The sequence below is a fragment of the Ostrea edulis genome, chromosome 6 (assembly GCF_947568905.1).
Source record: "Ostrea edulis chromosome 6, xbOstEdul1.1, whole genome shotgun sequence".
NCBI classification, from domain to species: Eukaryota; Metazoa; Mollusca; class Bivalvia; order Ostreida; family Ostreidae; genus Ostrea; species Ostrea edulis.
In genome coordinates, this window is record NC_079169.1 from 88,061,464 (window position 1) to 88,080,158 (window position 18,695).

Below are 18,695 nucleotides of genomic sequence, written 5' to 3' on the forward strand. Positions count from 1 at the left end.
CATAAACCCAAACATAGGTGTGATAGTGACATCAACTGGGCAGTGCGTCACGTGGTTTTAAAGAAATATAAGATTCTTCGATCTCGTTTGTGAAAGTGAATATTAATTCTGAATTTCAGAATTCTAACACAGATAAATAACTGCAGTCATAAAATTGAAATGGAGTATGGGATTTCCATTGAAAATCAATATTTCTTTAAAAGCATTCAATAAATGCAAGTACCACGAATTTTAAAGTTTATTTTCTTCCAAATGAATTATGCGGAGGGTGTATTCCGATTTCTGTTGAATCAACATTTCAACTTTGAGGATATTGCTGAATATGATATTATCTTTTATTCTGAAGACATGTCACCGTCAGAATTTCAGAATGAATATTGATAAAGGTAAGAATGGGTCAAAGGAATTTAAAACAAGATTTGTTTGTGAAACACAAATGCCCTCGATAAGGGCCAATTCCAAAGATGGCCAAGGTCACAAGGACAAATATCTTGGTACAGTAGAAAGATCCTGTCACAAGAAATGCTCATGTACAATATGAAAGCTCTATTATTTACCATTTAGAAGTTATGACCAATGTAAATTTTTTAAAAAGTAGGTTAAATGTCAAAAAGTAGGTCAAACTTCAAGGTCAAGGTCACAGGGTAAAAAAATGTTGGTACCCACGGAAAGGTCTTGTCACAAGGAATACTCATGTGAAATATCAAAGCTCTAGCTCTTATTGTTCAAAGGTTATTAGCAAAGTTAAAGTTTTCAAAAAGTAGGTCAAACTCCAAGGTCAAGGTCACCGGGTCCAAAATGTTGGTACCCACGGAAAGGTCTCGTCACAAGGACTACTCTTGTGAATATCAAAGCTCTGTCACTTACTGTTCAAACGTTATTAGCAAGGTTAAAGTTTCTGACAGAATTACAGAATGACAGGCAGGACAAAAACAATATGCCCCCCCCCCCCCCCCCCGATCTCGGGCAAAAAAATCAAGTTTAACACACTGTACAGCTAAATACAAATATTATGACCCCCACCCGCACCCCCACATTCCATTCTCCGTCAATGTTGACATTAAATGTCACCCCTTTAAAATACAAGAGGACCACCGATTTTATCGGTCACCTGAGTAATTAATTAAAAAGTATCAACAGTCCCGGGGGCTAGGAAATCGAGGGGGGGGGGAAATTCCTGTTCTGGATATCTAAGCTAACTTCTAAATTCAGCAGAATCAGAACCTAGAACTTATTTGCCCTCGAACGTCCTGATGAAAGGCTTTCAGGCGCGTGGCTGTCTATACGCAAGTACGCAACTGCGTACACATCATGAGAGAGAGAGAGAGAGAGAGAGAGAGAGAGAGAGAGAGAGAGAGAGAGAGAGAGAGATGCCATTAAGATACTTGCCTCAAAAATACATCAAATTCAAAGTCCAGTTTGAATTTCAAATCATCAACATCATGTCGAATATCACTGTAATGTACATGGTATATGTACATGCAGTAGATATATTTAGCAGGGCCGTAAATTACATGGAGGCGGAGGAGGCAGCTGCCTCCTCCAACTTTTGAGCCAAAAAAAATTAAAATTTAAAGTTCATTAGAATTTATGTTGTTTCCAATAACTAAGAACATGATACCTCCCTTAAAAAGCATTCCAAATCTTTCTTTTAGAATGAGTTAGTCAAGTAACATCTTAGAAGGCCCTAGAATCAAGGATTTTGCACGAAACGTGTTCAGTGAGCACAAAATGTGCTCAGCGTCTGGGGGCCTGGGTGGCCCCCAGACCCCCGCCTAATTTCCTGCCTCCTCCAAATTGAAGGTTAATTTACGGCCCTGTTTAGGATATTCTTTGTGATAACATTTACCATATATACCAGCTGAAAACAACGAAAATAAGTGGACAACACAATTCGTAAAACAAACGAAAAGTCAGTCTAAGTACACACGGTGCGTTTGTATTATAAAACACTTTAGAAAATAATTTTCTGCATTCGTTTGGTTTGGAAATTGATAAGAAACACGGTTTCTCCGCACGGAAAATTGATGATTTCATTGGTCAAACCCAGGACCTTCAGGGACTTCGCCCCTTGGCCCTTACCAGGGCTTTGCCCACAACCCACTGACGGCCCAGACCTCTCATCGTGCATTGCGTATACACTTCATTTTCGTTCTGGTACGCGTCTGGCTTTACATAATATAATATATGACTATGTAACATTAACACAATATGACAAATATTTGGACCCGCCCTCGAGTCAACGCCCAATAGTAGAGAAATTCACAATTTAGGTAGATCCCTTTCTCCTTTTCCTAACCATGCCTTTAGTTTTTATGCTGTATCAGTCTTTCAAATGATAAAGACAATAATTACTATAATAATTTTGGCTCCACCCTGGAACCAAGCCCTGACCCCCCCCCCCCCCCCGACCCCCCCCCCCCCCCCCCGGATAAAAGGATAATAAAATTTTGTTAAAGGATGACCTACTCCTTCAAAGTATTTAGTTTCTCCCAACTCCTTCTAAATATTTATATAGTTTCAATTTAGCATCAATACCATTAAAGAAGATAGTATTTAAATATGAGTATATATACCAAGCTTGGCCCTTCCCTAGGGTTAGAATCTCTACCCCGGGGATAATAAAATTTACAATTTTTGTTAAAGTCTTCCTGTTCTACATCACTATGCATTCAGTTTTTCTTTCAGACCTAAAAATGACAATACAACATATTTTCGGTTCGAATCTCTGGACTAATGACAGATTAACTGACATGCAAAATTAATTCATAATGTTATAAAAGTAATATACTAAGACATAGAGTCATGTGTAATAGAATTAACAGGGTACATGTATCTGACGGATTGGTTTCACTTTACCTCCGGAGTTCGCCAGGGAGACAAGCTCTTTCCACCACTCTTTTCGCATTATTGATCAACGACTTAGCGGAAGAACACCTGCCTTCGTAAAGGAGTTTTAAAAAACGTTGATACTATCTTAAGGAGGTACTCTACATCGTCATATTGGCTGACTTCCTATGAAAACATGAGTGAAAATATAGATATCACCAATATTTGTCTACATATTCGTTTAAAAAAAAAATCATCGCCAAGCTGAGTAGCTAAGTAGATTAGCACATCGACTGCTGAACTGCAGATCGCGGGATCGAGTCTAGCAGGGGTTTTAAATTTTTTTCAGATTGCTGTCTACTCAAACTGGATTTTTTGACTAAATAAACTAAATTTGACAGTTTTTTATTTCAAAATGTTGTATATATCCTCCACTTTTCATCCATATGAAATTTCTCTGGTGTAGCATGCCTCCTTAAAAGCACACGCTTGATTTCTCGACCATGTAAGGGGCTAAACATTCTCCAGTATACGTCGCACTCAAGTTGCTGGTAATGAAAAGGGTATGTAAGAAATGCTGACATGATTGATACCAATCGAGGCCGTTCTTTGCACACTGATTTTGACTATTACAGTTTTGCTTTATTTTTAATATCCGATTACCACTTTAAATGCTGGTTTGATAATTGCTTCTGGATAAATAGTTGAATGTCGCATGACTGCATATTTGGGACAATGGTTATAGTTAAAGTATGTGTTTACAAAAAGTGTTTTCGTGTGAGGATACCAACATAATTTCTCTATGACTCGGTCATCATCCATAAGATTCAACTTATTCCATGCTCAGACATTGTGAGAGATACTGGCAGGTCATCATCATCATCACCATCATCATCATCATTCACCGCGGACAGCTAAAAGGGGCGTTACTGGTAATCGAAGGACTCCTAGAAAAAAGATGAAGATAACGAACAGTGATCAATCTCACTAATAGGAATACCAAATAGAGAGTTGGACAAACACGGACCCCTGGACACACCAGAGGTGGGATCAAGTGACTAGGACGAGTAAGCATCCCCTGTCGACCGGTCACGCCCGCCGTGAGCCCTATATCTTGATCAGGTAAACGAGATAATCCGTTGTCAAAATCAGTGTGCCAAGAATGCCCTAACAATCGGTATGAAACATGTCGGACAGCATTTGACCATATGTTCGGTTGTATTGGCAGAATAGATCGTTGTAACGACCATAGAATTTACATAATTCTGACTTTAAATGAGACTGTTGAAAACTCTGTAACATCAACTTGTTTGTCAGTAGCCTGCCTCAATTTAAAAACTGATCATACGCAGAACAAGTTTTTGCTTATCGAATAAGTTGAGAGATATAAACACCATATGTAGGTTATAATAGAAAATTGCTGCATAAATATGGGAGGTTGACAATCGATAGACTGAAATCATCCCGTTTGTCATGAAGTTGAGTTGTTAGTTTGCTTTTAAGATACGAAGCCGATGTGGAGGACTCTGCACGTTGTTTCTTTTATCTCGAGTTCGCAGGGATAAATCGAATCAACATAGGAATGAAAATGACTAGTGTTAATAGATAAGATATCGCCGATATATTAAAATGTCGAATCGAAGGCCACAGCAAAATTTTTTCTTCTCATGTAGAAGTTTTTGAATAAACTCTGCTTCATGAAAATATAAAACAGGTCAGCTAACAAAGGAGCACAAGTCGTGCCCATGGAAATACCAACAGACTGTTGGAAGACTTGATCACCAAAGACTAGTATATTGTCAATGAGGAATTCCAGCTTATTTTTTTTTTTTAATTTCAACTTCAGAGTACTTGTGTGTGGAATCAGAGTAATTTTCGAGAGATTTTTGAAGATTTCATCACCCTATTGTGTCATATTCAATTTAACATATTTTCTCCGTAAATGGGAGAAAGGGGGATGGGGGTTAAAAGAGATGAATTCTGGATTTGCGAATGTAAACGAAAGAACATCTACAGGAATGCATATTTAATGTTTCAAATTAAAAAGTATTTGAAATACCATTATATCAAAACTATAGACAGAACGGTTCACACTGGTTTCCAACAAGACTTGAAGGACATATTTTATCACAATTAGTGACTTTGAAAAAATTGAGTATAGAAATAAGGAAAGTAGAGGCAGTCTAGAGCAGACAGATCAGAATAAGTTCCAAATTCTAAATCTAGCAAAAAAACCTAGTACAGAATTTAATTGTTCATGCATGATTTAAGCCTAACATAAAACCCTGGGAGACAGATAAGATAGACCATTTCTTCTGTCCATTCCCATTCATGTTCGTAGTATTTGGTTAATAGATATTGTTTGAATTGAACCTGATCAAAACCTAAGCATTGTATTATATATATGCAACTGCGCTCAGGAGCGGATCCAGGTATTGCGGTTACGGGGGGCGCCACTTTATGAGGCAGGGAGTCTGGGGGCCGCCTTGAGGTCCACAGGGGGCGAAGCCCCCGGAAGCTCCTGGATTTTACAGATTTTATAGGGCTTGAAAAATGTCTCCTATTTGTACTATTTTCTAGCTATCATTTTTAATAAGGTGAAATTAATAAATCAACGCAAATTTGAAGGGGTTTTGGAAAAAATTAAGTTCTCCCATTAAAGTAATTCAAGAAATCAAAAGATTTTGTAATTTCTTTCTCAATGAGTTGAAGAAATTATTGCTTTTTTTTTTTTTTTTTTTTTTATCGTTTAGTACATTTTTCTCAACAAGACACCACGATTTACCTTAAATTTGAAATTTTAGGGGGGGGGGGGGGGGGGGGCGCCGCCGGCTGCGACCCCTTAAATCCGCCACTGGCGCTCGATCAAACGGGATGTAATTAAAAATGAAATTGTACATATTCTCTATGAATTAACTAAAGTCGGGATCGACATTCAATACTTCGTAGGATTTTTTAGCGAAGAAGTGTTTATCGTGGGAAGGAAAATACTTGATTAGTTCACACAAATGAGATGAAATGGCCACAGCAGATTGGAATCCGCTCGGAAATGTATATTTCAAGTATGTATAGATATTTCCAAACTCATGTGTATGTAAAGAAAGGGGAGGGGCGTCATAATTCGAATTTCCTCAATTGTTATTAAAAATGAGCCACAGAGTCAATTTTACTACCTTAATATTTAACACGTTTTCGTCTTGTGTGTTATGTCCACGTAGGTTAAAATGTAGATATGTACAGAAATTATAAGCATACAATGTCAGTGATAGTATTCTCGAGGATTCAATTTCAATGGGAATCCTGAACGATGACAGATGTTTTATTAACGAATGAATTATTTATTGACAAAAGTACCATTTACATTACAATTTGCGTGAACGCCCATCTGTGTTTGTATAAATACATTGTAATATAGACCACTTCTGGCATTTAAACAAAGAAAATTAGAGCATGAGTGTAGCACTTCTAGTCTATAACAGGTTGGGAACACCTCACCTATAGCGAGATCTTCTCGCTAAAACATGATTATTCCTCTTTAGCAAGATAGTAAACATGACTATAAACAGGTGTTTTGGTGTCTTTATGGACAATAATGGCAAATTTTCATGCAATGCTGAATAAGTACGACATACACTCAACATGATGCGAATTGTCTCTATAAAATTTACAACACAGACAAGAAATTTCATACCAACATTGCTGCGTAAGAGGGAAGGAGTCTGAAATTCAATGCACATCATGAGTGTTTTTGTTTTGATTAATATATTTGCAGAAGTATCAGACATTTTAGCATTTTTTCTTCTTTTCTCGTGAATCACGAAGAGATGTACTCCTCAGGTATTTTTCTCGGTTGTACGGGATATATTTACTCTCGCTAAACTAAAGACGGATAATCGTGTTTTTGCGAGAGTATCTCACTACAGGGGAAGTGTTCCCAACCTGTATAAAATTAGAGCGTGAGTGTAGCACTTCTAGTCTATAAGGCCTATATCTATTTAGACATTTACACTGTCCAGTTACTATTGTATATCAGATCGTTTTAGGTTTAAAAATGTAGAAATTTCTACATTTAACATGGTGTTTATGCCTGGACTTTCTTATGAAGATCTTGAGTTTAATTAGCAGCATGTTAAACATGTTTTCTAACAATACACATATTTATTATATACCCATCAATGTTTCATTTTTTGATACTGTTGATTTCAGAGTTTGATCCGATTTTTCTGGATCACCACTCTGGTTTTCTGATTCCGTATCTGATGATGGTACAATGCATCAATGCAACGTTTTTTGTGTGGAAAATATCAACTGTGTCACAAACAAAACTGTGTATTTCACTGTATGTCTGTGTTTTTGATAATTTAGATTATATTGATTATCTTATAAATATTTAAGTATAAACGAAGAAGTGAAGGCTGCTGGAATGACATGGGCTTAGCTAAAGAGGATCGCCCAGAACCGTGTACGTTGGAAGAACTTGTGTGGTTGCGGCCCTATGTTTCCCATTGTGCTCTGTTTAGTTAACAAGAGTAAAGCTTTATCAGAAATCAGTTTTAGAGGCCTATCTTAACATGAGAAAAGAACAAATAAGATACATACACTTCAAACTCGAAGTTCAAGAGACCTTGATTTAAAATTTCAAAAGTATATATATAATATATATACATCATGTATATATATATAAAGAACCATGTCAGATACCAAAATGCATGTACTCAAAGAAAATACGTGTATCACTGAGTTGGGTATCCCACCAATACAGGGGCCTTTATGATACTAGTGTATATCTTCAATATCAAACTATGATCAGACACACAAAGAAAAAATGGGCTAATTTAAAATCTGTGATACGGTAACTAAATACTTTTAAATGCTGAATTTTATTTTCAACAGAAAATCTGAACTGTATTCAATGGACTGGAGTGAGATTGTGGACGTCAGTAAATTTGAGGTAGCTGCAGCCCCGTATGGCGGTCCAGTGGGTAAGACTTAATGAAATCAGTATTTTAATATCTACAGTTCATTAGATCCAGTGGGTAAGACTTAATGAAATCAGTATTTCAATATTTACAGTTCATTAGATCCAGTGGGACTGAATGAATCAGTATTTCAATATTTACAGTTCATTAGATCCAGTGGGTAAGACTTAATGAAATCAGTATTTCAAGATCTACAGTTCATTAGATCTAGTGGGACTGAATGAAATCAGTATTTCAATATTTACTGTTCATTAGATCTAGTTGGTAAACACAAATTTTAACGAATATCTACAACATACTACATGAAAGCCATGACGGAATTGGAGACAAAATAATGGCTCTGATATTCCGTATTCATTACATCCAACGAGTAAGCCCGAATTATGCCAATGTTTACAAATTCATTACATTAAATGCTGGTATGAATATGAAAGGATTAACCTATGAGAGAAAGAAGGTTTTAATTTCAGGAACCAGGGTTTTTTAGACAACTGTCTTACACTTAAAACTCAGAATCTGAGACACGAATGTCAGGAATGACGCTGATTAGTTATTTGTGACTTTGGAGCGGTGGATATGTCCTGGCACTTCACGTGTATTTTCTTTCTAGCATTGCTGAAGGATGACACCAAAACTGCCCGGGTCCAGGTGGTCACCAAACCTATTGTTACTGTTTTCACTGCTGCTGGGAAACAAATAAGTCAAATGAGGGTTTGTACCATGATTTTCTAGATAATTAACAGCATTCAATTAACAGGATAATAATCCCTTGATCCACTCATTTAGTGATTGGATCAAATGATCACAATTTTAATCAGATTGATAGGTATCAATTTCTTATATGAAAAGTATATTACATCTTATGAATATGAAATATATGTGCAACAAGTAAGTGAACAATTATGTAACAGTAAAACATGCTTATAATGAACACACGAATTGGGAATACCGCAAAGTATTGGTTATAATGAAGTTTGGTTATAACAAACTGTTTTTTGCTGGTCCTGGAGGTTTGCTGTAAACGTATTTTACTGTATAACAGTATGATAAAGTTTGGTCATAACAAAATGTTTTTTGCTGGACCTAGAGGTTCGCTATAACCATGTTTTACTGTATAGTGAAGTTCGGTTATAACAAACTGATTTTTGATGGCTCTAAAGGTTTGCTATATACTGTATAGTGAAGTTTGGTCATGACGAACTGTTTTTTGCTGGCCCTGGATTTTTTCTATAACTGTTTTACTGTATAGTGAAGTTTGGTCATAACAAACTGTTTTTTGCTAGACCTGAATTTTCTCTTTATCTGTGTCCTGTGGGGATCTGGGTTAGAATAGGTCCTCAGTACCCCTTGCTTGTCGTAGAAGGCAACTAAATGGGGCGGTCCTTCGTATGAGACCGCAAAAACCGAGGTCCCGTGTCACAGCAGGTGTGGCACGATAAAGATCCCTCCCTGCTCAAAGGCCGTAAGCACCGAGCGTAGGCCGAAATTTTGCAGCCCTTCACTGGCAGTGGTGAAGTCTCCATATGAGTGAAATATTCTTGAGAGGAACGTTAAACAATAATCAATCTATCTATATCTGTGTTTTACTGTATAATGGAGTTCGGCTATAACAAACTGTTTTTTGCTGGCCCTGGATTTTCTCTATAACTGTGTTTTACTGTATAATGAAGTTTGGTTATAACAAACTGTTTTTTGCTGGCCCTGGAGGTTCACTATAACTGTGTTTTACTTATAATGGAGTTTGGTTATAACAAACAGTTTTTTACTGGCCCTGGATTTTCTCTATAACTGTGTTTTACTGTATAATGAAGTTTGGTTATAACAAACTGTTTTTTGCTGGCCCTGGAGGTTCACTATAACTGTGTTTTACTTATAATGGAGTTTGGTTATAACAAACAGTTTTTTACTGGCCATGGAGGTTCACTATAACTGTGTTTTACTGTATCAATATAACTTTAATGGTCCTTGTTTTTAAAATGCTTACTTTGTGTTTTACAATCATGGTTTTTGATGATATGATGAGTGAAATGGACTTCAACATATTCATGTGTGTATTCCTTCTGACAGTGGAACAGTGGCACAATCCACAAGATGGGGTGGTCCCACACAGAGGACCTGCTGTTTGTGCAAGACGATGGGGTGGTGCTGGTGTATGATATGTTCCTCACCTTCAAAAAGACATTTGGTATGGGCAAGGTCAGTATAACTTAGACATACATGTGTTAGATGTACAGTATAATCTAGATATACATGTGTTAGATGTACAGTATAACCTATGTATACATGTGTTAGATGTACAATATAATCTAGATATACATGTGTTAGATGTACAGTATAATCTAGATATACATGTGTTAGATGTACAATATAATCTAGATATACATGTGTTAGATGTACAATATAATCTAGATATACATGTGTTAGATGTACAGTATAATCTAGATATACATGTGTTAGATGTACAGTATAATCTAGATATACATGTGTTAGATGTACAATATAATCTAGATATACATGTGTTAGATGTACAATATAATCTAGATATACATGTGTTAGATGTACAGTATAACCTAGATATACTTGTGGTAGATGTACAATATAATCTAGATATACATTTGTTAGATGTACAGTATAAACTAGATATACATGTGTTAGATGTACAGTATAACCTAGATATACTTGTGGTAGATGTACAGTATAATCTAGATATACATGTGTTAGATGTACAGTATAACCTAGATATACTTGTGTTAGATGTACAGTATAATCTAGATATACATGTGTTAGATGTACAGTATAATCTAGATATACATGTGTTAGATGTACATTGAAGACAAGGTGTATGAAACATAGATGTGCATGTGTTGTAGAAATAGATCTGTACATGGACTCTTATGTTAACAAAGATGTGGTATCTATATGGTAAAAATCCTTTTTTTAGTCAGGAAGGTTGATAAGGACATGTGGTTTCTAAGATACAGACTTCTTGGACCATGGATGTGATTGCAGTCAGTGGCAGGTTACCCTCTAGCCAAAGCTGCAACCCATTTACACATATACAGCAAATAATCAAATAAAGTATCATGAATTTATGAATTAGTTCTATACCCCCCCCCCCCCCTTGGGCACCTTTTTTTGCTGAACTTTTTGAGATTGTCTTCATTCTTTAAATTAATGATTGTGAAAAGTGAGTCTCTGTGTGTGTGTGTGGTAAATCTAAGAGGGCAACACTGCAGAAATATAGCGTTGAAATATGAGTGGTTTACAAAATCAGTACTTTGTCAAAGGACACAATATCGCCATTACCATGCATACCAGTGACCTAACAACAAGCCCATCAGAAAACTGAGCCAGTCATCCCTAGAAATTTATATCATTAAGAGTTCTGTTTTATTATTAGCCCCTTTATATATCATGTGTTTCTAATTGTTTGCCTCTAAACTTACAGGAGGTGAAGGACGTGAAGCTGATTGACTGTAAGATATTCAGTAGTTACCAGGGGACTGGTATAGCTGTACTGACCAGTACTTACAGAGTGTATATAGCCAACAGCGTGGACGACCCCAGGATCAGAAGGCTGGCTGAGGTGCCAGGTGAGAAACAATTCTGTGTCAATAGTCAGGTGAGAAGCAGTACCATTCTGTGTCAGGTGAGAAGCAGTACTATTCTGTGTCAATAGTCAGGTGAGAAACAGTACTATTCTGTGTCAATAGTCAGGTGAAAAACTACTATTCTGTGTCAATATTCAGGTGAGAAACATTACTATTCTGTGTCAGGTGAGAAGCAGTACTATTCTGTGTCAATAGTCAGGTGAAAAACAGTACTATTCTGTGTCAATATTCAGGTGAAAAACAGTACTATTCTGTGTCAGGTGAGAAGCAGTTCTATTCTGTGTCAATAGTCAGGTGAAAAACAGTACTATTCTGTGTCAACAGTCAGGTGAGAAACAGTACTATTCTGTGTCAATAGTCAGGTGAGAAATGCAATCATGGATACCCCCCCCCCCCACCAACACACACACACTATGTTTGCTAGTATAGTGAAGGAAGTAAGGTTGAAGTTAAAATCATATTAATCCCATCCAATAAAGGATAAGACCCTTCCCCCTTTTCCGATCCGTGAAAATAAGAAATAAAATATTTATTTTTAGCTTGTCAAGAATATTAGACAAGTTATCATCACCTCACCAGATTTCATTCAAATTTTGTAGGATTGTTAGTCACCATACATGTATGTAGTTGATCATATTGTGTCGTCATTTTGATTCGACAATTTTGACAGGAGTTATGGGACTTTGTTGAATTTGTACATGCTACATTATAGAAACACTTTGTGGACGCAACTCCTCCGAAAACGGATTTTGTTCAAATTTTGTAGGATTGTTACCGTAGTCACCATATGTAGTTTATTATTCATATATTGGTATAATACTGATACTGTCCATCTACTTGTATATATACATGATTAGCAATTCATATATGTATGTACTTGTTTCCCCAACATGCTGCATCCACACGCAGTTTACAGTCTCTGTAACCTGTAGTTAATGTTGTAAACTTTCTTTCTTTTTTGAATTTCCTTCTTTATAAAATGTCTTACTGTTATGCCCTCTGGGCCCAGAATTGGAATAAACTTATCTTATCTAATACCCTGTACCCCCTAGTCAGGTGGGTTTGTAAGGGCATGATGTTAATACATGTAGTTGATCATATTGTGTCCTCATTTTGACTCGACACATTTTGCAGGAGTTATGGAACTTTGTCAATCTAATTGAAATTAGATGTTAGATCCGCTTGCATACTCGCTACACAAACATCTAACAACATTCCGTAGAGGGTCACGTCAGAGGTCAAATTCGATTGACCAATGAAATCACCGCTGGCAAAATCATTGAATGTTTGTTGAAGCCGATAAGTCTAGAGTGATACCGAATTTGACCTCTGATGTGACCCTCTATGGGATGTTTTTAGATGTTTGTGTAGCGAGTATGCGAGCGGATCCAACATCTAATTTTAATTAGATTGGGAACTTTGTTTAATTTGTACATGCTACACTATAGAAACACTTTGTGGACACAACTTCTCTAAAACCGCTCAATGGATTTTGTTCAAATTTTGTAGGATTGTTAGTCACCATATGTAGTTGAACATACTGCGGCGTCATTTTAATTTGACAAAATTTTACAGGAGTTATGGGACTTTTGTGCTTCAACTTTTTTTGCGGCGATGGGGGACATGGCTACGTGTAGCAATCTTGTTCTTTCAGAAAAGTTGTATTTGAACTCTTTGTTTAAGTATTATGTATATTGAATGGCCTGGAATGACCCAGGTTTAAAATACAATATTATTAGGTAATCTTGATCAAGTTATCTTATTTCATTTATTTTATCTATCTGAATGATTTATTTTATTTCATAAAAGGATCTCCTATTAGCTCACCAGGACGAATGTTCAGAGAGCTAGTTTCATGATCCCAGTGTTGGCGTTACACTTTTTAAGGGAAAATATTTCACCTTGGCTATTTCTTTTGAACCAAGGGGGAAAGGTTGATTGATTGATTAAAGATAATTTTACATCCCTCTCGAGAATCTTTCACTCATGTGGAGATATTAACATTGCCGTTGAAGGGCTGCATTTAGGCCTATGCTCGTCGCTTATGGCCTTTGAGCAGGGAGGGATCTTTATTGTGCCACACCTGCTGTGACACCGGAGTTCAGGTTTTATGGTCTCATCCAAAGGACCGCCCCATTTAGTCATCTTTTACTACAAGCACGGGGTACTGAGGACCTATTCTAACCCAGATCCCTTCAGGATTCAAGGGGGAAATGGCTTTGATATTCTAATAGACAGGGTTTTTCATTTGGTACCAAGATTTGTGGCCTAGTGATTTTCACTTTGAACTGGCATATACAAAATATTTCACCTTGGTTATATCTTTTACCCTTTGAATTTGTCAATTCAAAAAATTAATTAGTCTGGGCATTTTCATTTGATTGGCATCAAATTCATCCATGAATACAATTTCTGATTAACAATATATTGCAGGTTTGTCCTCAGCTCCCAGTAGCTGGACGGTGATCAATTTGGATCGACAGTCTCGAGCTCTGATTGCCAAGGGGAGTGAACTCTGTTTGATTGACCATGGAGGCCAATACCAAGTACAGGTATATTTTTAAGATTACACAATGATGGATTTCTGTACAGGAAATTGGTATTTGATATTTGTACAGGAGGTTGATATCTCTACAGGAGTTTGATATTTGACATCTGTACAAGAGGTTGGTGTATGTACAGGAGGTTGATATTTGATGTTTATAGCGAGCCAGCGCAAAGCGCTGGCTCGTACTGCGAGCTCTAATGACTAGAGCGCGGGAAATAATCTGAGCAAAATCTAAACCTCTAACAAGGAAAATTTTTTGAGGGGGGGGGGGGGGGGGGGTCCGCGCATACACATGCCCAATAGTTGAATTTATCAATTCATTTTTAAATTATCATTATCTTGAAATGCATTTTATGTTCATAGGCAGTGTGGTTTAAACACAGTTTTACAAACTTGAAGGGTTTGGGCATTATTTTCAAATTACAATTAGTAACTTGAAAAGATTGAGTTAAAAAAAAAAAGGAAAGTAGAGGCAGTCAACTGCTGAGTACATACAGTTCAGAACAAGTAATACATCAAAAGTTAAGCAAGTTACAGTGAAGGCAGCAGAAATAAAATGTATATATAGCATAAAAATATTTCAATCACATTCATGTATACACGTTTTAATGATTTTTAATATAAAATCCTGGGAGAAAATTCATGTCATGAGTATTTGGCAAGTAGATATTGTTTAAATTGAACCTGATCAAAACATGAACATTACAAAATATGTACATACATGAAGCTGCGCTCGCTCAAACGCTAGCACCATCAACATATTACGGAAGGTTGGTATCTGTAAAGAAGGTCGATTTCTGATATTTGTACAGGAGGTTGGTGTATGTACAGGAAGTTGGTATTTGTACAGGAAGTTGATATCTGTACAGGAGGTTGATATTTGATATCTGTACAGGATGTTAGTATTTGATATTTATACAGAAGGTTGATATCTGTAAAGAAGCTTGATATCTGATATTTGTACAGGAGGTTGGTGTATGTACAGGAGGTTGGTGTATGTACAGGAGGTCGGTGTATGCACAGGAGGTTAGTATTTGATATCTGTACAGAGTGTTGGTATCTGTACAGGAGGTTGGTATTTGATATCTATACAGGAAGTTGATATCTGTAGAGAAGGTTGATATCTGTAGAGAAGGTTGATATCTGTACAGGAGGTTGATATCTGTAGAGAAGGTTGATACATGTATGTGTACAGAAGGTTGATATATGTACAGGGTGTTGGTATCTGTACAGGAGGTTGGTATTTGATATCTGCACAGGAGGTTGATATCTGTACAGGAGGTTAACTGGTATCTGTACATGCAGTTGGTATCTGATATCTTTACAGGAGGCTAGTATATCTGATATCTGTATAGGAGGTTTGTCTATCTGTATTATGTACCAACAGATCCACATTCTTATACTTGTATAGAAGTTTAGAATTTCAGTAGTTTTCCAAATTTTATTTTTGTCTATTGCGCACATTCTACTATACACACAAAAAAACTTGCCTTAAGGCCAAGTAAAATTAATTAGTAGATTATCATTCAAACTTCACAAAAAAATGGGGCGGGTGGGAGGATTTTATTTTTTATTTTTCGCCATGGTATTTTTGACCTCGAAAATGCCTTCTCTCATTGAGAAAAGGCTTTATAAATCATAATTACATGTGTATTTGGGTTTCTAAAAGGCAGAACAAAATACGTTTACGATACCGGACCGGACATAAAAATATTCTGAAATCGTAATTTTGAAAAATAAAAAAAATCGGGGCGGGGCGATTTTCGAGGGGCGGGCGGGAATGATAATCTACTAATTAATTTTACTTGGCCTAATCCCAAAAGTTAATTTTGTCCAACTGGTTTCTTAAAATATTTTCCCTTATTTCAATGATGCAATCTTTCATTAGTATTTTAAACTGTATATGTACTGTATTACATGGTGTCCTTTATGAACTCAATCATTTCTATTTACCGTCCAGTGTGATTGATATCTGTAATGAGGTTGTACTGTAATCCTTTTCCTTTTGAGCAGACTCCTGATGTTTCTACAGACGTGACTGAGTTTTTGGCCATGTCTCTGTCATTTAACAATCGTTCTCTGGCCATGTTCACAGATAAAGGGGTCATCTGGATCGGTTCATCAGACCTGCAGGTTAGTCACAAACGATGGTCGTAAATTGTACTGACTTCCTGTCAGTAAGTTTCTTGAAATCTTAAACAGTTTGAATTTCCGTGCAACGAACAATATATTTACCAAGTGTTAAAGGTATGTTATCTTTATGTTCTGTAGAAAAAATACTGTGAATTTAACACCAAATCTCCAACACCACCTCAGCAACTGTCTTGGTAAGTGTAATGCTTGTAAATTGTCTTGGTAAGTAATTTAAACAATATTGGATAATGTATAAAACATAAATGGATTGGACAACAGGCATTGCCTATATTAGCCCTCTTCATTTCTTGGTAATTGTAATACTTGTGAATTTTTTTGATAATTGTAATTACACTTGTGAATTTTCTCTGATAAGTAAAATACTCGTTATTTTGGAAACAGCACACTAGCTATATGTTTTATCAAGATGATAAAACAGATTTAGCTGTAAGTTTTTATACCACACTTGGTATGATGGTTTGACATTATTTGTGGATTTTGCTGTCGTTTTTTTACCACTTTGTGTTTGATGGTTTGACATTAGGTGTGGTTCCGGGGCTTTGGTGGGGCTGTGGGGAACAACGATGCTGGTGGTGGGCCCTGATAAAGACTGGATTAACTTCAACTTTGACTCTCCGATCCATCTGGTGGAAGAGGAGGACGGACTACGGATTATCGGGAATTACCAGCATGAATTCCTCCATAAAGTCCCAGGTGACTTAATCAGATATCTTACTATAAAGTCATTTACCGCATATTAGGAAATTTTAGCATCGGAAGTATTTGTCCAATTTTTCTAAAAAAAAAACGAAGTCTTATCGCTTTAGTTTTTGGTGAATAATGTATCATTTAAAGATGTATAGGAATTTTTGTGCTGTTATTTATAGCAAAATTTCCGCATCCTCCAAACAGCCAACATTTCCAGCATGCAAAAATGACCAGATATACAGTATTTTTATGATGTATGATTTTTTTTATGATGTACGGTATTTTTATGATATGCAGTATTTTTATGATATACGGTATTTTTATGATATATGGTATTTTTATGATGTACGGTATTTTGTTGGGGTCAGAATTTTGTGGTTTGGGAAGAATTAAGTCCATGAGGACTTGATGACAGTTGTAGAGACATTGTTCTTTTAATTACTTAAATTCATTTTGTTTTTCCCTCTTTGTGACTGGATTTGAATTCATTAAAAAAAGAAGAAAACCCCCACAATATTTGTGATTTTACAGAAGCTGTGCATTGGCTTATTTTATTGTAAATTTACAGCAACAGCATATTGAAATGCAATGAGGGCCCTGCCCATCTCTCTGTTCCCATGTCTCTGTTTATCTGTCCTTCTGTTTGTCATATTTTATGACTCGGTGCCAGTGTCATGAGTAGTGTTAAAGACATGGTCATCATAGTTGATTTTGACCGTTTTGTAGTTCACATTTGTAACAGTAAGCAATATAATGTATGTGTAATCTGACATTTCAGAGGTCACAGAGAAAATATTCAAAATAGGCTCGATGGAACCAGGTGCCATGTTGTTTGAAGCCTCTAAAGAATTTTACGTATGCATTTCATGTCTTGTAATTCTTAATATATATGAGCAAATATTTAATTCACAAGTATCTTTTATTACATATTAGATGTTAAAGCTGCTGATTTCTTCCTATTGCTGATCAATGAATACAACATTTCATAATCCCAACAGATTTGTGTTTTGGAAACATTTTCAGAAAGGAAGTCAGAAAGCAGATGAATACATCAGAATCATAAAAGACCAACTTGAAATAGCAGTTAGTCAGTGTATAGAAGCCGCAGGTCATGAAATAGATCCATCGAAACAGAAACCACTACTCAGGGTCTGTATCAAAAACCTAAATGCAATAAACCCTGCACAGCGGGGTTAAGGTGTCCCGAGTAAAATAACAAGTAATAACATCATATTCATATAAAAGTAAAATTCTTTCAAGCGTCGCATATTTTTAGTAAAAATCGTTTGTCAATACATAAACAAACATCGTATCACGTGGGGAAATCCTTTGCTTAACTATTACGTCATCATACAATTGACGTAGAGCTATTTTTATCCGCTAGACTTTTAGTTGTTTATCACCTCGGTATAGGTGAAAGATGCACTCAAATCATTTGCAGTTTGGGCTTGATATTTCGACATTGATATGGTAAATTTAAAGAGTGATACGGATCGGTACAATATCCTCTCAAATATAGCAATTTCCATAATCTCAACTCAAATGTTAGGCATTTTCCACATTCACATCCAAATCGTATCTAAACGAGGCAAAATATTGTACCTTCCGTATCAAAATCCTAAATCTGCAACTAGTTACCTTTCTGAATATGCCTTGACCGAAATAAAATATTGTCATCTTTCACCTGTACTGAGTCGATATGTACATGCGTTGGTTTTCTTTATTCCAAATGACTATACACTTCGGGGGCGATATCAAGGTCACAAAGTGATCTAAAGATTACTTTACAGTCTTTCGTGCACATACTATATATAAAAATATGAGACTTATATATTATCGAAGAAAACCGGGGAAAAAATTATCTGACAAACAGATTTAAACACATTC

The 18,695-nt window shown here is 36.2% G+C and overlaps 1 protein-coding gene across 1 annotated transcript in view; it reads left to right on the top strand.

The window, feature by feature from the left end:
• Positions 1-5,744: 5,744 nt before the first annotated feature.
• The window catches only part of LOC125645921 (vacuolar protein sorting-associated protein 16 homolog), a 29,322-nt gene continuing 16,371 nt past the window's right edge, over positions 5,745-18,695 (top strand). Inside the window, exons 1-11 of the mRNA XM_056142537.1 lie at positions 5,745-5,891; positions 7,723-7,811; positions 8,419-8,519; positions 9,876-10,004; positions 11,257-11,401; positions 13,853-13,971; positions 15,981-16,100; positions 16,239-16,294; positions 16,645-16,814; positions 17,587-17,663; positions 17,832-17,957. Coding sequence (XP_055998512.1) covers positions 5,848-5,891; positions 7,723-7,811; positions 8,419-8,519; positions 9,876-10,004; positions 11,257-11,401; positions 13,853-13,971; positions 15,981-16,100; positions 16,239-16,294; positions 16,645-16,814; positions 17,587-17,663; positions 17,832-17,957 — 1,176 coding nt within the window. The 5' untranslated portion in view covers positions 5,745-5,847. The remainder of the gene's footprint in view (positions 5,892-7,722; positions 7,812-8,418; positions 8,520-9,875; positions 10,005-11,256; positions 11,402-13,852; positions 13,972-15,980; positions 16,101-16,238; positions 16,295-16,644; positions 16,815-17,586; positions 17,664-17,831; positions 17,958-18,695) is intronic.